This window comes from Parastagonospora nodorum (assembly GCF_000146915.1).
Source record: "Parastagonospora nodorum SN15 chromosome Unknown scaffold_11, whole genome shotgun sequence".
Lineage (NCBI taxonomy): Eukaryota > Fungi > Ascomycota > Dothideomycetes > Pleosporales > Phaeosphaeriaceae > Parastagonospora > Parastagonospora nodorum.
The window spans coordinates 162504-186483 of NW_001884559.1; the positions used below are offsets into that span (position 1 = coordinate 162504).

General features: G+C 52.8%; 11 protein-coding genes across 11 annotated transcripts; 8 read left to right on the forward strand and 3 right to left on the reverse strand.

Moving 5' to 3' along the window:
- Positions 1 to 768: 768 nt before the first annotated feature.
- On the forward strand, positions 769 to 1747 carry SNOG_07349 (hypothetical protein; the record flags this gene model as incomplete). Its single annotated transcript, XM_001797635.1, has 3 exons — positions 769 to 786; positions 1143 to 1574; positions 1628 to 1747. The coding sequence occupies 3 exons, from the start codon at positions 769 to 771 to the stop codon at positions 1745 to 1747; spliced, it is 570 nt and encodes a 189-aa protein (XP_001797687.1).
- Positions 1748 to 1901: 154 nt separating this feature from the next.
- Positions 1902 to 2145, reverse strand: SNOG_07350 (hypothetical protein; the record flags this gene model as incomplete). Its single annotated transcript, XM_001797636.1, has 2 exons — positions 1902 to 1944; positions 2039 to 2145. The coding sequence occupies 2 exons, from the start codon at positions 2143 to 2145 to the stop codon at positions 1902 to 1904; spliced, it is 150 nt and encodes a 49-aa protein (XP_001797688.1).
- A 1617-nt stretch (positions 2146 to 3762) lies between these two features.
- Positions 3763 to 7992, forward strand: SNOG_07351 (hypothetical protein; the record flags this gene model as incomplete). The annotated part of the gene is made up of 6 exons (XM_001797637.1): positions 3763 to 4397; positions 4450 to 5196; positions 5246 to 5654; positions 5702 to 5828; positions 6046 to 7704; positions 7775 to 7992. The coding sequence occupies 6 exons, from the start codon at positions 3763 to 3765 to the stop codon at positions 7990 to 7992; spliced, it is 3795 nt and encodes a 1264-aa protein (XP_001797689.1).
- A 765-nt stretch (positions 7993 to 8757) lies between these two features.
- Positions 8758 to 9521, reverse strand: SNOG_07352 (hypothetical protein; the record flags this gene model as incomplete). The annotated part of the gene is made up of 3 exons (XM_001797638.1): positions 8758 to 9206; positions 9311 to 9381; positions 9487 to 9521. The coding sequence occupies 3 exons, from the start codon at positions 9519 to 9521 to the stop codon at positions 8758 to 8760; spliced, it is 555 nt and encodes a 184-aa protein (XP_001797690.1).
- A 533-nt stretch (positions 9522 to 10054) lies between these two features.
- Positions 10055 to 11245, forward strand: SNOG_07354 (hypothetical protein; the record flags this gene model as incomplete). The annotated part of the gene is made up of 3 exons (XM_001797639.1): positions 10055 to 10072; positions 10289 to 10859; positions 11103 to 11245. 3 exons carry the CDS (start codon positions 10055 to 10057, stop codon positions 11243 to 11245), a joined length of 732 nt encoding a protein of 243 aa, XP_001797691.1.
- Positions 11246 to 11642: 397 nt separating this feature from the next.
- SNOG_07355 (hypothetical protein) lies at positions 11643 to 12596 on the forward strand (the record flags this gene model as incomplete). Its single annotated transcript, XM_001797640.1, has 2 exons — positions 11643 to 11657; positions 11727 to 12596. 2 exons carry the CDS (start codon positions 11643 to 11645, stop codon positions 12594 to 12596), a joined length of 885 nt encoding a protein of 294 aa, XP_001797692.1.
- A 287-nt stretch (positions 12597 to 12883) lies between these two features.
- On the reverse strand, positions 12884 to 14099 carry SNOG_07356 (hypothetical protein; the record flags this gene model as incomplete). Its single annotated transcript, XM_001797641.1, has 3 exons — positions 12884 to 12964; positions 12991 to 13697; positions 13748 to 14099. The coding sequence occupies 3 exons, from the start codon at positions 14097 to 14099 to the stop codon at positions 12884 to 12886; spliced, it is 1140 nt and encodes a 379-aa protein (XP_001797693.1).
- A 317-nt stretch (positions 14100 to 14416) lies between these two features.
- On the forward strand, positions 14417 to 15268 carry SNOG_07357 (hypothetical protein; the record flags this gene model as incomplete). The annotated part of the gene is made up of 1 exon (XM_001797642.1): positions 14417 to 15268. The coding sequence occupies one exon, from the start codon at positions 14417 to 14419 to the stop codon at positions 15266 to 15268; it is 852 nt and encodes a 283-aa protein (XP_001797694.1).
- A 662-nt stretch (positions 15269 to 15930) lies between these two features.
- On the forward strand, positions 15931 to 17090 carry SNOG_07358 (hypothetical protein; the record flags this gene model as incomplete). The annotated part of the gene is made up of 2 exons (XM_001797643.1): positions 15931 to 16497; positions 16545 to 17090. 2 exons carry the CDS (start codon positions 15931 to 15933, stop codon positions 17088 to 17090), a joined length of 1113 nt encoding a protein of 370 aa, XP_001797695.1.
- A 643-nt stretch (positions 17091 to 17733) lies between these two features.
- On the forward strand, positions 17734 to 20171 carry SNOG_07359 (hypothetical protein; the record flags this gene model as incomplete). Its single annotated transcript, XM_001797644.1, has 6 exons — positions 17734 to 17781; positions 17834 to 17921; positions 17947 to 18053; positions 18108 to 18340; positions 18393 to 20116; positions 20167 to 20171. The coding sequence occupies 6 exons, from the start codon at positions 17734 to 17736 to the stop codon at positions 20169 to 20171; spliced, it is 2205 nt and encodes a 734-aa protein (XP_001797696.1).
- Positions 20172 to 20574: 403 nt separating this feature from the next.
- SNOG_07360 (hypothetical protein) lies at positions 20575 to 23801 on the forward strand (the record flags this gene model as incomplete). Its single annotated transcript, XM_001797645.1, has 6 exons — positions 20575 to 20650; positions 20836 to 21106; positions 21180 to 22377; positions 22424 to 22765; positions 22811 to 23588; positions 23656 to 23801. The coding sequence occupies 6 exons, from the start codon at positions 20575 to 20577 to the stop codon at positions 23799 to 23801; spliced, it is 2811 nt and encodes a 936-aa protein (XP_001797697.1).
- Positions 23802 to 23980: the final 179 nt, after the last annotated feature.

Consider the following 23980-nt stretch of genomic DNA (forward strand, 5'->3'; position numbering starts at 1 on the left):
TCCTTCGACTCGGAGTTGCCATTTGCCGCCTCGAGCCGCCCAAGTCCAGTTACCGGGAGCACCATAGTCATCTTTCGACACGAACCAGGCGTCTGTGTACGTGTAGGACCTTTTACAAGATCTCCTCCGCTCCACTGCCTGCTCATCATCAGCATCTTGTCCCCTTCCACTAGAGCCTCTGCCTTTCACACTGCGCCTCTGAGCTACAATCGGGCAGGTGCCTTTCGTGGATCACCATCAGCCTTCACGTGGGTGCTATTGGACGGGCGTTCACTTCTCGACTTCGTTACTTGCAGCGTCACAGCTGCATCCTTCCCCAACACCTTCTTTCACCCGAAGTTGTTAGGTCATCAGGACCTAACCGGGACACAACCGCCAAAGTGGCTGCTGCAGTGGCTCACCCGGCTTCGATGCATCCTGGGTCTGACCCAATGGGTGCACCTTCCAGCTTTTCCCAACGAAGACCTCACGCGGCGCAATTGGGTAGCTTTGAGCTGCCCCCACCGCCAATGCACAAATACCCCTTCACCAATACCATCAACGCATCGCAGTCATCACAAGCCCCAACCACCATCGCAAGTGTCGGCAACCTGCTTACTCCACCAAACACTCTCCACGGCGATGCTCTGAGTTCTTCGGGAGGATCATCAAGTATTTCGCATCCTACAACCATGTCTTACTCCAATGGCAGCTACATCTATTCTCCCCCAGCCCAAGCCCCAACACATTACGGATATCCACCAGCACACCAGCAGCAACAAAACCAATATGGTCAAGCCCGTGGAGGTATGTTCGCTCAGCTACGCAATGATCGCCAATTCGACCATCAAGACTCACTTCGAAAAGGGCTGAACCCGCCACCATATGAGCTGAACCAGCAATTGCCACCATTTACGCCATCATCGAACGGGCAGAGTATGCCTTCTATGTCTGCACAACAGCAGCCTCATCATATGATGAGCCAGCACGCCCAAACGCCTTCGTCGTCTTCTGCTCCTCAACAGTCTCCGTCGTTGGCTCAAGACTCCTTCCGACAACCACATCCGCCAACCCCGACTTACAACTACCAGCCATCGAGCACGCCACAACACTCGAGTTTTTCTTATTCCACTGGTCCCTCGCCAACTTTGAGCCAACAGCAGAGCCCAATCAGTGCCGGAGGATCCATGTCCCGCATGTCGCCGGCTGTCTCGCAAGGGCAGATGCCATCGATACCCTCAAACCCACAGCATTCTCCATATCCGTACCAGAGACCACAGTCAACATACCAACCAGGCTCAGCACCAGTCTTCTCAAACGTGCAGAACCCGAGTGGACAGCTCTCTCTAGTTGGTGTGCACCCTGGCATGATGCCGGGCTTCAACAGCGGCCACGCTGCGGCTATGCCTCACTTCCTTGGCCATCCGCCTCACCAGCAGCCTACTACGAATGACCGCCCGTTCAAGTGTGACCAGTGCCCACAGAGCTTTAACCGTAACCACGACTTGAAGCGGCACAAGAGGATACATTTGGCAGTCAAGCCATTCCCTTGCAATCACTGCGACAAGAGCTTCTCGCGCAAGGATGCGCTAAAGGTACGTGCCAGGCCCTCTTCGATCAACTTTATCTTGTACTAACTTTTCAACAGCGCCACATTCTTGTCAAAGGTTGCGGAAAAGCTGCTGCCGCGCACGACGACAGCAAACGTGAAAGCGCTTCACCAAAGTCCGAGCGCACTGATTCCAAAATTGGCATCTTGCACGAATAGACATCGTTCATAGTGTTCGGATCCTTTATCTCCGCTTCTTTCGCCCTGTATTAAGTACATATTTTGTCTTTTATGGCACGTGGGCGACTTTCCCCCCAGCCAATACCTTCGCTGCAAGTATTTAGCCACGATCTTCATGTTTGATGTTTATTGTTTATTTGAGGTTGGGATAAGCCCTGGGCACGCATTGGATATACCTTGGGCGGCGTTGTATAGTGTCCAGGCATGGCAACATATCGGTCTGCATTTTTCCTTGTTGATGTTACTTTTCGGTCTGGGCGGCGGATATACCTTTTTGGCTGGTGCAACGCAGGGGCTTGTATCAGGTATTGTGCACCATTGTGCTTCTGCGGGAAGTGCGTGTGTCTACGTGATCGCTTGCGTACATGTTGGAGCATTTCGAAGGCGGGACAGGCACGGTTTCAGGTTTGGGTCCGGGAAACACAGCAGGAAAGCTGCTTCAAAAGAAGGTCCCGCTCGACGCAAGCATACACAGTACACGGCATTGGTATCGCGGGAACATAGGAACAGGGGTTGGTATAAGGGTGCCATAGCGCAGCGTGCAAATACCAAGATGCAATATTTTACTATTCTTCAAACCGCTTGTTCCAGCTTGCTCAAGTCAGCGTCGGATGCTTTGTGTTTTCTGCATGTGTGCGTCGGAGCATGTCGCTGACCATAAACTGTGTGCGATGGAACAGTTCATGCAATATGTGCTCGAAAGAGGAGAGGCTGCGTTAAGGTTTTGTCGTGCTCGGACGGCTGGTCGGTACCTGGACCCAGCAACCTGGTGCTGGAGCGGAGATCGAGAGCGGCATCTTCCACGCAGCTCATGTCGCGCAGCGATCGACGCTTTGGTTCGCGCCCCCCCTCGAACCTCACGTCTTCTCCCTTCGAGTCGTCCCATCTTGTTCGCGACGAAACTATCGTTGTGCATACACCTACATATTTGGATAGCTTCCAGTGCTTATAGCTGTCTTCAGTTCATCTCTTTTAGGTCGCACGTAGGTATTCCTTGGCCACTGTCTTGTTCGTCTTGCCGTCACTCCATTTCTCTACCACACGCGTCTTTCCCAAGTCATTCCTTTTCGCACGTGCTTGTTATCCATAATCTACGCGTCTGATCCATCTTTATCTTTTCTCATTGAGCTCCGTGATGGGCTTCGATATGGTGTGTTGTCCACGTGGGCGCTCATCAGGCCAGGCCATGGCGCGCAAGAAAGCGACGATAGTAGAGGCCCAACATCGTCTAGAATCCCAGTAGTATCCTCGAGGTAAGCCAAGAATTCATCACAGTCACAAGATTCTGGCGCAATTTTTTGCATATCTGTGGAGTTCTCCGAACAACCCATTCCTCTCGTCCCGTTCTGGACTTCAGAAACACCACCCTTCCTCTCCCATCTCCCACGCGATGCTTGGCACATTCTTCCTCCACTGAATCCCCGACTGTCGGCTGCGCTTCTCGGAAAGGACAGAGGTCACACCTGCCTTTCGACGACGATCCCATCGCTGCTGGTGCGTGACAAGAGCACTTGCCGTTTGAGCGTTTGCGCGCCCTCCACCTGCATGAGCCGGCCCGTGCTCTGTCTTTCCTCCCAACATTGCTTCCCCAACATCGACACACCAGCCATTGTATGCCATCCAACACCTGTTAGCTTTTTGGGTCAACGAGTAGGTTTCCTTGCCATCGCAGAGCCTGCCGCCCCTCCTTTACCGGCGCCTGTTTCCGACTCACACCGAGCGGGGCATCGAGTGGTCGCAATAGCAACAGCAGGAACATAACAACACAACAAAACACGGCGGGACAATCATGGCACACGCGTAGACGTACAACCACTGCGACACCCTCCCTCGCCAACACCACCGCGTCTCAGTGCTCGGACGTCGAGCGCATCTCTTATCCAGTGCATCTTGGCCTATCCCCCCTACCCACTAATTGTAATCCGCACTGCACGAGCATCAAGGCGCCTCGTCCTTGATCACTGCACCACGAGTTACCAGCCAGGTCCACAGCCATGGACCACAACTACCAGAGCCAGCAGGGCCGTCCACCGACGCGTCGGCGCGCCCTCGCCGAGACGTCTTCCCGCGGCAATGAGGTCCCGCAAGCTCAGCGTCGAGGGGACAAGCTTAGCCGTGACCAGATGCCGTCTTCCTCACCGCAGCCTCTCCCACACAACGAGTCTCTAGTGCCCAATGGCTCGCTTGCCGTACGTCACGAGCAACAACCCTCGCCAGAGAACAAGCGTCTCTCTGCCGTCCAAGCCCACTACCCCCGCCCACACGGCAACAAGCGTGACTCCGAGGTTTCAAACGCCAGCACGAATGCTTCCAGCACCAACCGGCGACGCAAGACAAGCATTGGCCCATGGCAGCTGGGCAGGACCATCGGTCGCGGCGGCTGTTCGCGTGTACGCCTCGTCCGGCACACTGGCACAGGGCAGTACGGTGCTGCGAAAATCATCTCCAAGGCTACCGCAGAAAAGGTGCGCGCGCTGAGCTTGGCCAATCTGATCAAGAGTGCCGAGCAGGATGTGACCACGGGCAAGGTCATCCCATTCGGCTTGGAGCGAGAGATTTGCATCATGAAGCTGCTAGACCACCCGAACATTGTCCGTCTATATGACATCTGGGAAAATCGCAATGAGCTGTAAGATCCACTCCCTCCATCATCACACTGAATGCTGTCTAACCTCGTATAGCTACCTCATCATGGAGTACGTCGAGGGCGGCGAGCTTTTCAGCTTCATCCATGAGCAGGAGGGTCTAATCGAGATTCACGCTGTACACATCTTCCGACAGATCATCGCCGCCCTCATTTACTGTCACCGCATCAACATTCACCATCGAGATCTAAAGCCGGAGAACATCTTACTAGACAGAGATACCATGACTGTCAAGCTGGTCGACTTCGGAATGGCTGCGTTACAGCCCGTGGGAAAGAAGCTCACCACGCCATGTGGAAGCCCGCACTATGCCGCGCCAGAGGTTATCAAGACCACATCATACGATGGCGCAAAGGCAGATGTGTGGAGCTGCGGCGTTATCCTCTTCGTTCTCCTGACTGGAACACCTCCTTTCAACTACTCGGGCGAGGACAGGCACTTGGGAGCCTTATTCCGCGACATCCAAGCCGCAAAGTATGTCATGCCGGACAACATATCACCCGAGGCTCAGGATCTCATCCGACGTATACTCGTTGCAGACCCGAAGCGTCGGATAGGCTTGGATGATATCTGGAACCACCCATTCATGCGAAAGTACCAGAAGGAGCTCAACTTTGTTGGAGAGTTTGCCACGGTGGACCACTGGACGGGCCCTCTACCCGCGATTGCAGAGTGGACGTCACTCAAGCGAGATACTGTTGATCGCGAGATTCTGCGATATTTACGTACATTATGGCACAGCGAGAAGGAAGAGGTCTTGATACAGCGTCTTCTAAGCAAAGAGTAAGCATATGTTGTGCACATCCTAGGCGCAGCTACTAACTTGATACAGGGCAAATCAAGAGAAGTATTTCTACTCGGCGCTCCGGAATTACCATACCGATCAGCTCGAGAACTATCAGCCTGATGCGCATCATGCTGTGGCGAGGTCAAACAGCGACCACCATCACAACACGCGGCATACCCCTACACGTAAGGATGTCGAAGAGATGCCTTCCCACAAGCATCAACGCTCGCAGTCGGCCTACTCAATTCTCAACAACGAACATCTTTACTCTCAGCACAGCTTCTATGAGTCGCCCGTCTCGGAAGCCAGCTATGACCCTTATCGAGCGTCGAGACAGCCAATTATACCTGAACAAGCGGTCATCAACCAGAACGTTACTATACACCGCGAACACAGCAATGCCAGCGAGCCCCGCAAGCGTCGTCCAGCTACAGCAACGGGACAGCATTCAACGGTCAGCTCTCTGCGCGTCCAGGCCTTGCGCAACAACTCGAAGCGTAGCTCTGCTTTGTCTCGGTGCTCCTCATACCGAAGCACCCCGTCGCACCGGTCCGCATCCATGAAGCGTCGTTCTATGTCACGCGCTTCTCTGGCGAGTTCGCACTGGCCGAGCAGTCCTCCGGTTGTCGCACGTTCAGGTGGCATCGGTAGACGAGGTGTGAGCTTCTCTCATTTGCGCGATAGACGTTCTTCCGTAGCTACTGGTAGTAGCATTGACTACAGTGCCATGGCATACACGTCTGATGAGAACACACCTGTCCATCGTCCTCATACTTCAATTGGCTCTTATGGAACATCCGACTACGGCTCGTCTCATCGGTCGAGTACGCGTCAACCTTCTTCAGCTTATCGATCATCGAAGTCCCGGGCCACTCCTCGGATGGAGAAGCCGCGCCTGAGGCACCGGAAGCCAGAGAGCCCATCCAAATATATTCAGACAGAAGCCCGAAAGGTCAGCACTGAGCTGGGCAAGGCTATGGAGGTCGCCTTCAACCGCTCCTCCATCGGCTCGAGCGTTCGGACGTCAGGCACTGAGGTGCTCCGTGACATGTCCCAGTATGACACTCCACCCACTTCCTTCTCGAACACCAGGGACTCGGGTGGCAGTTCGATTTTGACCCCGAACGTGAAGGGTGCGCTAGCTCAGCGACCACTACCGCCTGTCCCGAACGAGACGCCAAACACGTTCCTGCAGCGAAAATTGGCAGAGACTCGTGCGGAAATTGCCCGACGTTACGAAGAAAATGGCGACAATACTGATCACATCAACGAGGTCCTCGAGAACTTGGATCGTTTGATGCTGCCTGCACCCAACAGCAAGCGCACTGTGTCTGCTCCTGCAAAGTCTCCAGAGCATCCTCTACCTCTGCATGCTATCCCAGAAGAGAGGCAAGACAGCGATGACCGGTTTGAACAGCCCTATAGCCCCAACTATAGAGCTGTTACTGATCCCGTTAGACCACAAGTCAATCGTGCGGCGACCGAGCAGCAGACGATCCGCCTTGTTGATCAATCACCAACACGGATAGCTCCGCTCAACATCCGCAAGCGTAGTGGTGCGAGCATCAACTCCAGGGCTGCCAAAGAGGCGCACTCTGTACCTTGGCCTGAACCAGTATCGAACTCCACCGTGCGGCCGTACCAAGATGTGCAGAACGATTTACATAATGCGCGTATTGCTCAGCAAACCACAGCACTGGATAAGAAGGACCCGGTCATCAAGAAGAAGAAGTCACTGTGGTTCCGTCGCAACACGGAAGAGCGAGATCGCGACGAAGACAAGGAGAACCAAGCCAAGAAGAAGGCTTCAACGGGCCTACTTCAGATCCCTGATGCATGGCACGGCCTTGATGATCGTCTCAAAATCGAGAATAATGAGCCCATGACCTATTTCCCTCCACTTACTGCTAAGCAACCGGCGAAGAGCAATGACAGCGAGTTTCCGATTCGCAACAGCAGCGCGCCAGTGACTAAGAGCGATGGCGCCCTGCGAAAGGGTTTTCTTGGACTGTTCGGCAAGAAGCCCAAGGAAGACAAGGGCAAGCGACCGATGGAGCTCGGCAGTAAGCAATTCTACTTTGGAGGATATGTATGTGGTACTAACATCTCTTCAGCAGTAAACTTCAGCTCTTCGTCTATTCTTTCTGGTTTCGATCTTGGCGCTGAGCACGGCGGCGAAGCGGCACCTCGCACTGGTCCTCCCGAGATGCAGATGAACTGGCTCTCTCGCTTCTTGCATATCAAGCCTGCCAATAAGACTTTGTGCTTCCATATTGGCCGCGGTAAGGTCCGACAGGATTTGGTTCGCTTGCTTCGGGATTGGCAGCGCTTTGGCATCCGCGACGTTACTTTTGATCGAGAGACTAATACGATCACCGGGCGTGTTGACAAAGGCAACCGTAAGTATATCTCCTCCCCTTGTCCGGATCTTTTGTTCAGCGAGTGGCGCATGGAAGACTGGCGTTTCAAGGTTGAGGTCTTGGAGGTGGAGCATATCTTGCGATGTAATGCTGCGTTCTTTTCGTCGTTGTTCTCATATTGCATGACCATTACGCTAACATTGACTTGCTACAGATCTCAAGATTAAGCCCGTGTCCTTCGTCATCGAGCTCTTTGTCGTTCTTGAGCACGGCCAGCGTGCCAACCTCTGCCTCGCGCGATTCACCCAGACGCGTGGTGCCGCATCGAGCTTCCGAAAAGTTGTCGATATTGTCGAGGATGTCTGCCGCGCTCGGTGCATGCTCATCGACGACCCCGAGAAACAGGCGGCCATGATGGAGGTCTTGGATTAGGAGATTTGCGACCAAGATGAAGACGCAGTAACGAGCAGAAGATGTATGGGCGTTCAACGGCATACACATTCATGATAAACAGCATACATTTGCTTGAAAATTGGTATGGAAGTAAGAGGCACGACTGGTGGATGATTTGGGTATGCACACTTCTTTGGATGTAATGTTGGTCACTTCGAGCACGATACCCCCAAACACAAGGATACGGCATCATCAGATCCCCAGCAGCATTTTCATCGACACTTTTCTCGGCTTTCCCCCCACCTCACGACCTCGAACAACGAACATACCCCAACCCTTTTGACAAGCATTTGCACAACCCGGCGTTATCAGCTTCGCAGAGTAATACACGAGTACCTTCATCACGTTTACTATAGCATTGGCGACATTGGCATTGGGTCGGTAGTTTCAAAAGTTATTACAAAGGGTTGCTTTTTTCCTGTAGCATCTGCATGATGGCTCACTGTCTTTATGGGCTCTTTTGAGCTTGGGACGCATAGCCAGCCTGTAGGAGTATAATCATCGATGAAGCATTATTTGAATATCTCTTGCTTTTCTGACATGTGACGTGAGTACTTACAAGCCGTGGGCTTGAAGAACATCAGGGCTTTGCGACACGGGTGTGTAGGATCAGGCAAGATGTGGATTACAGTGAACTTTTGAGCGAGTAGGGCCTGCGTGTGGCTAACAGAGCACACAGGGAAAATCCACATCGACGTTTGTCCGTCTCCTCACCAGCAAATAGACATAGAATCTTGCTACTATCTACACCTGAAACACAGATTGCCTAATCGGGTAGGTACCAAGGCTCTCTGAGAAGTAGTCGGTGGAAGTGTGAAATATCAGCCGAATCGACCCATCCTCACACTCACTCGGTACACGCACCCGTCTACGCGCCCAGTACAACGTCCCCACCCATTGCTTCGGGACGCGCTGAGACACCAATCGGAGCGTCCGGTCCGTCAGGTCACGAGCGTCGTACGCCGGATCTGTGCGCTGGAAGCGGTGGAACATGCGTGATGGTGCGAGATTCGGTGTGGTGGGACGAGGATCGGTGGAGTGGGACTGGGTTTCCGTGGCTGGTGGAGACGAAGATGTATGTCTTATTGGTATTGTGGTCTCGGGATATTTTCTCGCAATGGTGTGAATGCTCGGGCTGTTTTGCTCGACGAGATGTAGTCTGGGCGCGGTCTTGGTCAGACATGTGGCGCGAGCTTGTGGGCTTATATGATAGCATTTTTGTAGAGTTATGGTGGTTAGTTAGATGTAGTGGAAGGGTTTTGGTTGAGGTTTGTTTGGGGGAGGACGTTGCGGAGACTTTGATGCACTATCTCGAGCTGGAGACATTGGAAAGTCGCCGGTAGTGTGTGATCGTCGTAGACTACCGGCCTTGTATATGTATATATCATGACGATTGCAGGCAGCTACAGAGAAGTCAACACAAATACCCCGCTGAGTCCCACGAATAGACTTTTCCAACTGCTGTCTACACACCCTGATCTGAGCACATCTAGTGTTTCCATCGCCATGACTGATTCCGAATCATCAAAGCCGCCCCTCCCTGCATTCGATCCAGATAATTGCCAGACGTATACAGCAAGCTGCCATTGCGAAACTATTCAATACACGATCCTTCTCTCGCCCCCACTCCCCCAATGGAAAGTCGTATCGTGCAACTGCAGCATCTGCAGTCGCAATGGTTACTTACTCGTCTACCCCGAGAGATCACGAGTTCACATCAAGAGCGGAGAAGAAGCCCTGAAGAACTACTCCTTCGGTGCGAAGCGGAACTTACACAAGTTTTGCGAGAAGTGTGGGAGCAGCGTGTTTTTCGATCCGAGGATGGACAAGTTTGGAGAAGCGCCACCGGATTTGTTGGGGATGAATGTGAGTTGTCTACAAACAACCGCCATGTCTAGATTGCGTGGACTGATCCGCTGTGTAGGTTCGCATGTTTCATGGTGTTCAGGTTGAGGAGCTCGACATCAGGCACGTAGAGGATCCTCATCCGGGGCGATAGTGATACGCTGAGGATATTTCGGAGCTATTGAATTCAATTAAGATGATCGAGGAATATACAGTAGGATACAATCGTGTGGACAAACACCTAAGAGCCATCATGTCGATGCGAAGTGCATACTAGTGCCAAGCCACTAGTATATATGCCTCGGCGAGCGCGTAAATGTTGTTGCTGCTATCAAGCTCTTCACCAGCATTATCAACGACACAACGCCTGGCAGCCATGTCGCGACTGCGGTGTATATTTCGATCGCCGGCTTTCAGATCGTACTCCCAGAGCCGTGCAGGCCGAAAGCACCCATGTCTTGAATACCTCGAACTGCCCCTCCAGTCTGGCGTCCGCTGGTCGTACTTTTGGTACGCAGGCATTCTCGCCTTGGGCGTGACCGCAGGCCTGGGTGCACGGCAATTTGCTGCTCCGCTCGGTCTACCGAACCCCGGATCGCCAGAAGATAAACTCATTGTCGAGTCTTTGGGTGCAGATGTCGACAAGTTAGATATCGTGCAATCCCTGCGGAAACAGAGCTTCAACCTGCACTCTGACACTGCCCTGACAGGCACCGGAGTCGCAGAGAAGTCCAAGGTGAAAAGCTGGGTGGAAGTAGATTTCGACTTCGTGAAGGGCGAAGAAGCAGAAGGTAGGACTGGCATATTGAGTGCTCTGAGCGGCACTAGGGGGTTTGGTGTACAAAGAGCGTTCTGGAATGCAGAAACGAAAGAAATGGTCGCGGTCGTTTGGATTGGAGGAGGATTGGCCGGATGGCCTGGTGTTGCTCATGGAGGAGCCATTGCCACGATCTTTGAGGAGACCATGGCGCGGATGGTAAGAGGACCAAATGGTGCTGTAGGTATGTATACAATTCAGTCGCGCTCCCACGCGATTACGTCCGCACGAGTTTGATCTGGTCAAGGTGAAGCTAACAGTCGTTCCGCAGAGGCCATTCATCGTCCAACTTCATTAAGCATAACGTACGCAAAACCAACCTACAGCCTCGACTTCTACATCCTTCGCGCATCGTTCTCACAGCCGAACTTGTGGCAAGCCGCGCCTCCCCCGGAACCAGAATCAGAACCTACAAAGAGCTGGCTAGGTTGGCTCTCACCGAAGAAAGACTTGACCAAGCAAGTCGGGTCGCAGCAGTCAGCCGAGATCATCGGAACACTGGAGAGTGTGAAAGGCGATCTGTGTGTGAAGGTTAAGGGAACATTTGCCGTGGATGGCCCAGGCCAATAAGGTCCAGGGAGATGTGACTAGCCGTTCTAGCGTTGGCATATATAAGTACGAAGAGATACCCTGATCTAGAGGACAATCCGCTTGATAAATGTTCACGCTTTGCCAAAAGTGCTAGAGCATGAGCATCAATGCTCTCTTGGCCATCCGACGGCAAGTAACAAATCGAATTGCTCATTATCACAACTTGGCAGTTCTGATCGGATCTCCTAAGCAAACAAGTAAATCGTTATGCAAAAAGACATCGAGACAGACTGCCAATTGGTGCAGATCTCGCGACACGTGGGGTGTCGCACTTGTGGTACACCACCTACGAGGAATGACATCAGCGCTTCCAACACCAACACCACAACTCCAGTATTCTATCAAGCTCTCCTCTCGTGAGATACTACCAGACACGATGTCGCGGGTCGAAGTAGGTCACCCCGAGCACACATACTGACTGGGCGCTGCTGATACCCCGCACCAGAAACAAAACCAACAGATCCAAGAGATCGTCTCGAGCAACGACAACGATGGCGTGAAGATTGATCAGATCGCTAAGGTTCGCGGATGGTTCCGGCCAGAAGAAGGCAGCTACTTCTTTGCCGTTGTCCAGGATTATCTGAAGGAGAAGCTCAAACTAGAAGATGCAGCCAAGAAGATCCTCACACCGATCGATGAGAAGATCGCCGCAGAGAGACTGGATGATGTAAACTTCATGGACTTGTGGTTCAGCATCCTACATGCGGCAAGAAGAACACACTATCGCGATGCCGACATCCATATTTCTATCGTCCGCCTTGTTGCAGCGTTCAAAGAGCACTCCATCCCCAACAACGCGCAGTACAATTACCTACATAATGAACAGACCGATCTGCTCATGGCCTGTCGCGAGGCATACAACGACCAGCCCACACCCGGATCATCATTCGAAGTCGAAAACCAAGCATGGTCAAATCTCAACTTCTTCCTCGCCCTGCTTGTCCGAGAAAAGCTCGCAGACAACTTCGTTTTCGCCATTTGGGCCATGCGCCAAGCCCTCGAAACACCCCATCAGGACGACGAGGACTCAACCGCAGTCCAGAAGTACGAAACTTATGTGCCAGCCGCAGCAGTGTGGGTCTTTGGCGCTCATCACGCCCTGTTCGAGAAACAAGAGGATCTTACGCCAAAGGACAAGAAGCATGGTAATCCTGGGAGAGGAGGCGAGCTTTGGAAGGGCAAGGCCGAGTTCAGTCATGCGAGGTGGAACTTTTGGAAGGACAGGTTCGCTGAGATTGCGACGATGGATGGTCTTAGTGAGGACACTAAGGTTGTAGCAAAGGATGCCGTGGAGTCTATGGAGAGGGCGGCGACCTTTGAAAAGATGTGAGCAGGTTCCTGACGCTCTCACACGTCAAGAGCAAGCAAAATATGTGCATTGCAGCGAACTTCTCAGTCTGTAAAGTCGTTACATTTGTTTGCGTTCTCTACTTCGTCCTATCTACTGTTTTACCCACATCCTGCTTCCCCTCTTTCGCGCCCTCCATATCCCTCCTCCATTCCTCCTTGACCTCCTCCAACAACCCTGGCGTCCTCAACACATCCACTGCCGTCCCCGCCAACGCCTTCGCCACCCTCAGCGCCCTCTCAAACGCCTCCCTCGTCCCCGCCGCCCCCTCAAAGTCCGGCGTATGCGGCGGCCCCGCGTGCAGCCCAGGCGGAATCGAAAAACTCGCATTCACGCTCGGCATCGCATAGCTGATATTTCCCTGGTCAGTGCTTGCCTTGACATACGTGTACTGCTCGCCCGACGGTATCTGCGGCTCAGGAACGTCAGGTAAAGCGTTCCAGTACTTGGTATACGAGGCTGCGAGGACGCGATTGGGGATATGATCTGCATATCCAGGCGTAATTTTGATCTCGACACGCGCACCAGTAGCTTCAGCGCCGGCACGGAAACATGCGCTGACTTTTGCTTCGAGCTCGCTGAGACGGGCAGATGTGTTGGTGCGGATCACACAGGTGCCTGCGGCGTATGCGTGGATGACGTTTGGGCGTGCACCGCCGTTGGTGATGTTCATGCCGATGATGTCGGTGGGCATTGTTTGCTGGCGCAGGGCGGAGATCGCATTGTATGCGATGATGAGAGCGTCGAGGGCGTTGATACCTAGCCAGGGGCTGTTTGCTGCGTGGGCGGCACGGCCGAAGTATTCGACTTCGATTCTGGAGAAGGCGGTGGTTCGCACGCGGGGACTATTGTTGTATATGCCGGGGTGTGAGATGAGAGAGATGTCGACGCCTTTGTAGGCTCCGGCCTTGAGTAGCTGGATCTTGCCGCCGCCAATGCCTTCTTCTCCTGGTGTGCCGAATATGATCACTTTTCCTGGTAGATCGTGTTTCTTGATTATGTTGGCGGTTATTACGCCAGCGGCGAGAGATGCGATTGCGATCAAATTATGACCACACGCATGGCCCATTCCAGGCAGTGCATCTGCAGACAATAAGTGATCAGTTATGAGTATGTGCGGAGAAATGATGCACCCATCTCAGCGTTGAAAGAAACGACAGGCCCGTCCCTTCCACTGTCGTATGTTGCGATCCATGCTGTTTCAATCCCATATGCTGATATTGTCACCTCCCAGCCAGCGAACGAGCGTATGTACTTCGTCAAAGCATCGTGCGCCTTGTACTCTGCGAATGCAAGTTCAGGATTATCGTGGATGTACTGGTTCAGAGGCCACAGTGAGGACTGTAGGCTTTCAACAGAGTCATTAATGTCTCCGAGGTACGTATGTGTGTTGTCTTCCCTGTCTCGACCTAGCTCTTCCAATGTCTCGGACAAATGATGAACGTCGAGGAGCTCATCGCTTCTCTTCTCTACCTTACAAAGCATTGAGAAATCCGCATAGGGTTGTTTGATGCTTTCTCAACACTCCAGTGTCACGCCACTCGCGACATTTAGGACGCCACGTGGAGTTTGGGGGACTAGCCCAGTGTCCATAGGTCATCGTGTTACAATGCGCGGATATTAATTCGACTTTACCAGGATTAATTACCGCGGCAAAGCGAATTATTCCGAGAGAGTGTGTATGCAATGCTCAATCCCGGCAGTTGCAGACGCCAGCGTATCTTCTTTTGAATTGCCTCGCAACATCCACACTCTGAGTTCTGAGAGACGTATCCATTCGTTCCAAGTATTGCCAAGTTGAAATGGATAAACCACTAAAGCCCAACGGCCATTCCGAACACAAGCATCATGTCGAAACAACACTGAACTACTGGGACGATCCTGGAGATGGGTCACCGCCCACGCCAATTTTTATAGGAAAAGGTCATATCACCAACGAACGACCACACCTTGCACACCCGTTCGTCGTCCACGATATTAGTGGGGACGAAAGACAATACTCTCTCGACACCACCGGGTTCCAATATTGCCGTCACAAAAGCCTGGAGAAGACCTTCACGGACGAGAATGTAATCACATCAACCTACTATGACGAATGCAAGCAGCTCCTCCGCAGCGTCACAGGCGCATCCCGCATACACATCTTCAACCACAAGGTCCGCCGCGGCCCAACCCAATGGCACCACCTCGGCTTTTCCAACCTGAAGAACCGCGGACCCGTCACAAAAACTCACGTCGACCAGTCCTATGCTGGGGCGGAAATACGCCTGCGCTGGGAACTCCCTTCTGAAGCTGAAAAATTGTTGAAACATCGGTACCAAATCATCAACATCTGGCGGCCGATTGCCACAATCGTCAAAGACCCGATTGCAGTTGCAGATTCACGGTCAGTCCCGGATGCTGATCTCGTCGAGGCGGATATGACGGAAAACGGCTTCCCGGGCAAGCAGTGGGTGGTAAGGTATAATGCCGATCATCACTGGTATTACAAGTATCGTATGGAGCCAGAGGACGTGTTGCTGATCAAGTGCTTTGATTCGAATAAGGGGGTTGCACGCAGGGCGCTACATAGCGCGTTTGAGGATAAGGTATATGCGGGTGACGTGTCGAGACAGTCGATCGAAGTAAGGTGTATTGTGCTTTATGATGATTAGGCAGGTGTATGCTTGGCTGGAGGGAGACTGCAGGCCTAGTATCTTACGATTGTTGTCGAGTTCACTTTCCTAAATATTATACCCTCATACATCAAAATCTTGATATATCATCTTCTTGTAGATAGTGTATGGCATTGTGTACTCCAACACTCTGTTTCTCTTCAATAACAATCTTATCGAAAGATGAAGTCCTCCGTGCCGTTGGCTTGGCGGCCAAGAGTTCTTGCTGGACCCAGTGGGGACGAGAATGAAATGGTAATCTCATTGGACTCGCTGATGTCGGCATGCTGTGAGGTGCATGAGGATCTGCCGGTAGCGTGAGCGGACCCACTACTATGGGAGCTGCCCCACCACCGTCATTGAGACAAGGGAGAGCGGGGAAACCGCGAGGGTACTTTTGAATAATCTCCGTGGTTGGTGGTGTTGTACAGGATTGCAGTTTATCCGTCATATCTCCTAAACATGAGTTAATCAGGGTTGTTTATCCCATGATCAGTAGACGTCCATATGCGGTACAACCTCGATAGGCGATAAGTGAAGTCTGGGCTCTATGTATATAAGCCCACATGTAGGTACTGCGAGGAAGTAGCGAGCTGGACTCACTTGACAAATATCCATATCCTTCTCGTCATTCCAACTTTTTCTACACCATCAAGATCAACATGGCTCCCGTAACCGAGATCCCGCAAACGGTCGAATGGCAGGGCAAGCAAGTGCCTGTCTGGTCCATGCAGACTGTCAACTATGCACTGCTCCTCTCGCAGGACCCCGCCGAGGTTGAGAAAGTAACAAAAGCCTGTGAAGAAGAAGGTTACTTCTACCTCGATCTCCAGTCAATCGATGGCGGACGCATGCTTGGCGATCAGCAAGAGACGCTGAAGCTCATGAAGCGCTTCTTCGATGCACCAATTGAGCAGAAGAACGAGTATGGGCTCATCTCGTCCCATTTGGGCTACGAGCCAGTTGGCAGTCGTACTGGTGCTTTTGGCCCTGGTACCAAGGATGGCTACGAGATGCTCAAGGTCTCTCGCGACGAGATCCAACGAGGCAGCCCCAAGGTTCCTCAGCCGATCAAGAACAATGGTGAACTGAGGATCTTGGAGAACACTATTGGGAGTTGCAACACGATCACCAAGGTCATCTTGGCGGCTTTGTCGAATGGTCTAAACTTGACCGGGGCTTCGCGTTTCGAGAACTCGCATCGCAACGATCGTCCGTCAGCTACCACGGTAAGCAAGTCTTTCCAGTAGCAGGCAACATGACTAATGACTGCCAGCTCTCCATGATGCACTACCTTCCTTCAGACATTTCTGGCAACAACAAAGTCGGCCACCAGAAGCACACCGACATTAGCTCCCTCACCCTTCTCTTCAGCGAGCAGTGGGGTCTTCAAGTCCGTCCACCAGGCACTTGCGGTGCACGGGAGATGGGTTTCGTCGCACCAAAGCCCGGCTGCGCGTTCGTTCATGTTGGTGATTCTCTGCGCTTCGCCAGCGGCATGAAGTTCAACTCATGCATTCATCGCGTCGTGCCCTTCAACCCGTCTGAGCACCGCTACTCGATCGCTTATTTCCTCCGCGCCGAGGACGACACCATGTTTGTAGACAGCGAGGGCCGATACATTACCGCTGGGCAGTGGCACGACGAGAAGTTTAAGGCGTTCACTGATCCGTGGCAATGGCAGGCTATGGCTCCCACCTCGATGATTCTGGGTGGCATGAAGGAGGCTGGTGCGGATGATCCGCAGGGCGAGCCGGCGCAGTTTGCGCCCAACGCTATTGCGCTTCAAGAGGAGCTCAAGGAGGTCTCAGTCCAGGCATAGGGGTTTCGTAATGAAGACAATCTGCAGATAAGAATACCAGTCAATTGCATTTCCAATCCGTGGCGAATTTAGAATGCACTATGAAAATGCAAATGGTAGTTTCACATATTAGATGACTGATGGTGATGATTGAAGGTGTATGCCGCATCTTGAGATGATATGGTGAGTGATGGTCGTGTGCACTCGAGACTGTGAAGATCGAGACAGATTCAAGGGTCCAGTGACGTCATCTTTGGGATATGAAAGTGATGATTGAAGAGCACGAACTTGCGGAGAAATGATGTTGATGAATTTCTCAGGTAATCTTGTTGTCTCAGGGCAATGCGCACTTAGCAGGTATCCTCAGTGGCTGAATAGAGCGGCAGAATAAGGTGTACCTTTGTCAATGTCGGACGTCTCGAACGTTTAGAACGCCGCGCCTTCCCTAGAACGGGTTAACGCGGGGGAGTCGCCGCCGAATCTCCGCGTTCGGCAGCAATAAATTGTATACACTAAGACTCATCTCTACTCCCTTCACTTTGCTGACACGTTGACACAATTGAGTCATCGCCTATCTTGATACATAAGGAACCCCAAACGTGTCACTGTTCAGTAATTGGACATACTTCTTCACTCATACTTCACACAGCCACTCAATCGCAACATGGACGGCATCAAGAAGACATTCGCCCAATGCAAGAAGGAGGGCCGTGTATGCTACGAGATACTTATGAAGGAAGAATATTCGCTAACAGAAAGTCTAGTCGGCCCTCGTCACATATGTGACTGCAGGCTACCCCACCAAGCAGGCGACGGCTGATATCATGCTGGGAATGGAGGCTGGCGGTGCCGGTAAGTACAAAGGGCAATCGAGCAGCGGAAGTGGTTAAGACGCATCAATTGACTTTCGCAGACATCATCGAGCTTGGCATGCCCTTCACCGACCCCATCGCCGACGGCCCCACCATCCAGACTGCGAACACTGTACGTTGAGTCATTCGCCACGTTCGAAGCAACATCTGACAATTCCGAACATAGCAAGCGCTCAAGAACGGCATCAACACAGGGGATGTGTTGCAGATGATCCGCGATGCGCGAAAGCGCGGCCTTAAGGCACCGGTCTTGCTTATGGGATACTACAACCCCTTGTTGAGCTACGGCGAGGAACGCATGCTCCAGGATGCTAAGGAGGCTGGTGCCAACGGCTTCATCATGGTCGATCTTCCACCTGAGGAGGCTCTGCGCTTCAGGAACTTCTGCCGCAGCTATGGGTCCGTCTCATCTCGGTCGAGATGCAAGATGAAATTGCTAACAACTTTTCAGTCTCTCCTACGTCCCTCTTATCGCACCTGCTACCTCGGAACACCGTATGCGCGTCCTTTGCAAGATTGCCGATTCCTTCATCTACGTCGTATCGCGCATGGGGGTCACTGGCGCATCTGGAACAATGAATGCTGCGCTCCCCCAACTGCTCGAGCGAGTACACAAGTATTCTGGCAACATTCCTGCTGCGGTCGGATTCGGTGTCAGCACACGAGACCACTTCGTGAGCGTCGGAAAGATCGCAGAGGGTGTAGTCATTGGAAGCCAGATTATCAACACCATTGCCCAGGCTGGCGAAGGCAAAGAGGCGGAAGCAGTTCAGAAATACTGCGACATGATTTGCGGCAAGAGTAGTCGTGCGACCACGCGCGAGGTCGGCATTGTTGAGACTCTGGCAGAGGCCAAGGAGCCCACCGGTGTTCATGTCGACAAGGTCATCACAGACGCTGACACGCCTGATGGTCCCGGCCTTGCTGACCAGCTCGAGGCGCTGAACACTGGCTCCGATGGATTCGACGAGGACCATGCGCATCCGCCTCGATTTGGCGAGTTCGGTGGCCAGTATGTGCCTGAATCCCTTATGGACTGTCTCTCCGAACTCGAAAAGGGCTTCAGCGCCGCAATTGACGATCCGAAATTCTGGGAAGAGTACAGGTCCTACTACGACTGGATGGGCCGGCCAGGGCATCTGCATCTGGCAGAGCGCCTTACGGAACATGCTGGCGGTGCAAACATCTGGTTGAAACGCGAGGATCTCAACCATACTGGAAGTCACAAGATCAACAATGCGCTTGGCCAGGTCTTGGTTGCTCGCAGACTTGGAAAGACGGAGATCATCGCAGAAACAGGAGCCGGCCAGCACGGTGTTGCAACTGCCACAGTCTGCGCCAAATTCAACATGAAGTGCACCATTTACATGGGTGCTGAGGATGTCAGGCGCCAGGCGCTCAACGTCTTCCGTATCAAGTTGCTTGGCGCTTCGGTCGTTGCTGTCGAGGCTGGCGCGCAGACCCTACGTGACGCTGTCAACGAGGCTATGCGTGCTTGGGTTGTACACCTCGACACGACCCACTACATCATTGGATCTGCTATCGGGCCTCATCCGTTCCCTACGATTGTCCGTACCTTCCAGTCCATCATCGGAAACGAGACGAAGCAGCAGATGCAGGAGAAGCGTGGAAAGCTCCCTGACGCGGTTGTTGCTTGTGTTGGCGGTGGCAGCAACGCTGTCGGCATGTTTTACCCGTTCTCTAAGGACCCGTCTGTCAAGCTACTTGGTGTAGAGGCTGGTGGTGATGGCATCGATACTGAGCGCCACAGCGCCACGCTCTCTGCTGGTACCAAGGGCGTGCTCCACGGTGTGCGCACCTATGTCCTCCAGAACAAGCACGGACAGATCAGCGAGACGCACTCTGTCTCTGCAGGCCTCGACTACCCTGGTGTTGGTCCTGAACTTGCCAGCTGGAAGGATAACGATCGCGCCAAGTTCATCGCTTGCACTGATGCCGATGCTTTCAAGGGCTTCCGTATCCTCTCGCAGTTAGAGGGTATTATTCCAGCGCTCGAGACATCCCACGCTGTCTTTGGCGCCATTGAGTTGGCGAAGACCATGGGCAAGGACCAAGATATTGTCATTTGCGTCTCAGGCCGTGGTGACAAGGATGTCCAGAGCGTTGCTGAGGAGCTACCCAAACTTGGACCCAAGATTGGCTGGGATTTGAGGTGTAAGTAATGCCACAAACTTGGTTCTATGCTTCTGCTAACATGTGAACAGTCTGATCACGCGACGCTGGAAACGACGACGTCATATGCAATCTATAACAATTGAATGAAGCTGACCCTTTGCAACCCCCACATACATAAGATGATCATTTCCAACCCCCACGTGCCTGAAGTATCTGAAGTGTGACCCGACAGACTATGACGACTTGGACACTTTTTTTTCAATCTAGCGTGGACGGGTAAGGAAAGAGACTAATTCACACGTTTTCACCGGCCATTGGGCAATGATATAGCGGCGAAGTTAGCCGAATTTGGGCTAAGCGAGCTTCGAGTGTCGGGTTATCAGCAAGGTTCATGATGCACGGCAGCCGCTTGCTCATGCATGAATGTGCTTCGAGTTGACTCGACGCGACTGTGAGACACGTCGTCAGTAAAGATGCCTTGTGATGAAGAAGCCAAGATGTATTGCGCGGTGCTGCGAAGTGTTCCCGAAGGGGTGGTCGGCGGGCTCGAACGGCAACCAATGAATCGGACCCGTGCACATCCTCTTGGCTTCGTCACATCTGAAGCTCACGAGCCAAAAAGAGCGACACCACCAACCGCGCCAATCCCCACACGCTAGAACAACTTGCAGGTAGCCTCCGAATGCCGCACCTCCACCTGACCCACGCCATCCATTCACCGATCTAGCGCACACGCCCGTCGCGCCTGCCGCCTTGAGCTGCGCTCTTTCCCACTTCCACCACCACGCTGGACGCCTTCAACCAGTACCGTACCGTTGAGAGAGCCCAGAGCTTTGAGCTCCAAGAGCTAGACACACGCACACATACAGCACAAGAGGGCGCACGTGAGAGCAAGCGGGACAGGAAGAGACGGGAGAAGCTCGAGCAGCTTCGCGAGACCGAAGAGATGAAGTTCTCCCACAGCCTGCAGTTTAATGCGGTGCCGGACTGGAGCAACCACTACATCGCATACAGCAACCTCAAGAAACAGTACGTCCCACCACACATCAGACGAAAAGCAGCGCATCACCAAGGTCAGCAGCTGACATGCGACTTTGCACAGGATATACACACTCGAGACGCAGATCAACCAGAAACACGAGCACGCCGATCCGGAATCGTCGCCCCTGCTAGTTGGAGACATCGATGACCCAGACAAGATCTTCACAAACACGCTTGATGCAGAGCTGGAGAAGGTCACGTCTTTCTATCAGCTCAAGGAAAATGAGATATACGACGAGCTAGATGCCTTGCTGAAGGACGAAGAGTCGTACGACGAGGAAACAGATGGGTTCGAGCAGGAGCAGGCGCACATGCCGCCAGAACAGCGATTGCGCAAGAGCAGTATTTTCAGACAGGTCGGCTTCACCAAGCCCCGCACCATGAGTGCAGCAAGCGGACAGTCCACCAACGACGATCACGCCGAGGATGACGATTCTGACGACGACTTCAACGAGACATCGCGGTTACGGAAGAAGAGCCCAGACGGACGTGTGCGCCGCTCGCGGACGCATGACGAGAACATGGCAGCTTCCACCGACTACTCGGCGTCACGGCGGAGAACAAGCGTGGCTTTCGAGGACTACAACGACATGGCGTTTTCTGCGTTGTATGACGAGGGCGTGTCGTTGAAGAAGCGGACAGTCAGTGTTTATGTGTCGCTGTGCGAGCTGCGGTCTTTTATCCAGCTCAACAAGACTGGATTTGAAAAGGTGCTCAAAAAGTACGACAAGATACTGGATCGCAAGCTCAAGAGCCACTACCTCAACAAATACGTGTACCCAGCACACCCATTCCAGCAGAGCACCATGGACCAGTTGACGGCAAACTTGGACCGCATCGAGTCTGCATATGCACATTTATGTACTAAGGGCGATGTCGCCGAGGCGAAGCGCGAGCTGAGATTGCATCTGCGAGAGCACGTGGTCTGGGAGCGGAACACTGTCTGGCGAGAGATGATTGGTATCGAGCGAAAGGCGCAGGCAGCCAACATCGGTATCACCCAGACGCTTCTCGGACGCGACACAACTGGCGGGAAGATCCGACGCCAAGGTGATGATATTCAGCCAGATCTCAAGGAAGTGTCAACGCCGATTGGAAAGTACAGGTGCCCACAATGGCTAATCAGCAAGACTTTCTGGATGCTCCTGGCCTGTATAGCTGTCTTCGTCGTGCTGCTGGTTTTGCCTATCATGGAAAAGCCGGAACAGCAGAATTGCTTGGCAATGGTGGTGTTTGTCAGTTCGTTGTGGGCTACTGAGGTACGAGCTCGAACTCGAATGAAGATATCAACGCTAACAATCGCAGGCGATCCCGTTGTTCGTGACATCACTTCTGGTGCCGTTTTTGGCTGTCACGCTTGATGTCGTTCGAAGCGATGACACGCACGAGCGCCTCGACTCCAAGCACGCTGCCGGCTATGTGTTCTCGGCCATGTGGACTCCCGTCATTATGCTGCTGCTCGGTGGCTTTACCATTGCGGCTGCCCTGTCAAAGTACAACATTGCAAAGATGATGGCCACGTTTGTGCTGAGCAAGGCTGGAACGAAGCCAAGGACCGTGCTGCTCACCAACATGTTTGTCGCCATGTTTGCAAGTATGTGGATCAGTAACGTCGCGGCGCCCGTCCTTTGCTTCTCTATCATCCAGGTATGTTCTGTGCAGAAGATCTTATTACGCAACTAACAACCGCAGCCAATCCTCCGAAATCTTCCCGCCGACTCCGATATGACGAAAGCGCTACTCCTCGGTATCGCTCTATCCTCGAATATCGGCGGTGCAGCATCTCCTATTGCCTCGCCACAGAATCTCATTGCTCTCCAGAACATGAACCCTGAGCCATCGTGGGGTGTGTGGTTCTTTGTTGCACTCCCTGTATGCATAATTTCCATCCTGTGTATTTGGGGCCTGCTCCTCTTCACCTTCAAGCCCGGTCGCGGTACCACCATCGTTCCCATCCGCCCCATGAAGGACAAGTTCACTGGCGTACAATGGTTCATCACCATCGTTACACTCGTCACCATCATCTTGTGGTGCGTGAGCCACCAGCTCGAGCCCATCTTCGGCGACATGGGAGTCGTAGCCATCATTCCGCTCGTCTTGTTCTTTGGTACAGGCATCCTCACCAAAGAAGACTTTAACAACTTCCTCTGGACCATCATCATTCTCGCGGCTGGTGGTCTGGCGCTCGGCAAATCTGTCAATTCGTCTGGCTTGCTGCATACCATTGCCGAGTCAATCACTGTTGGCGTTGAGGGCATGAGCCTGTACGGCGTCCTCGTAGTATTTTGTGCATTGATCTTGGTGGTCGCGACGTTTATCAGTCATACAGTCGCCGCCCTGATCGTACTGCCGCTTGTGCAGCAGGTTGGCCAGCAGATGGCCGAGCCGCATCCGAACTTGTTGGTCATGGGCGCGGTGCTTATGGCTAGTGGAGCCATGGGGCTGCCGACTAGTGGATTCCCGAATATGAGTAAGTCACTTCCCACCACGCCTGTGGTACTTCTTTATTTCGACCCCGCTTTGCTGACCATTAATAGCTGCCATTATGATGGAAGACCAACATACCGGACAACGATACCTTGAAGTTAAGCACTTCTTGACACGCGGCGTGCCGGCGTCGATCATTACGTTTGTTGTGATTATCACCGTTGGGTACGGACTCATGTTGGCGGTGGGATTCTAGGCGTCTTTAGCGCTTTTGCATGTGGAGGTACTTGTTGATATAGTGACATGGATTTAGCGTTGTAGCATTTCGATACGCATCGTTTAAAGCGATATAAAGCTACTCTCTTCATGCTTAGACTATGTGCCATTGCCTTCTCCTTTCTGAAGATTTATATCATGAAGAAAATGATTTCCCTT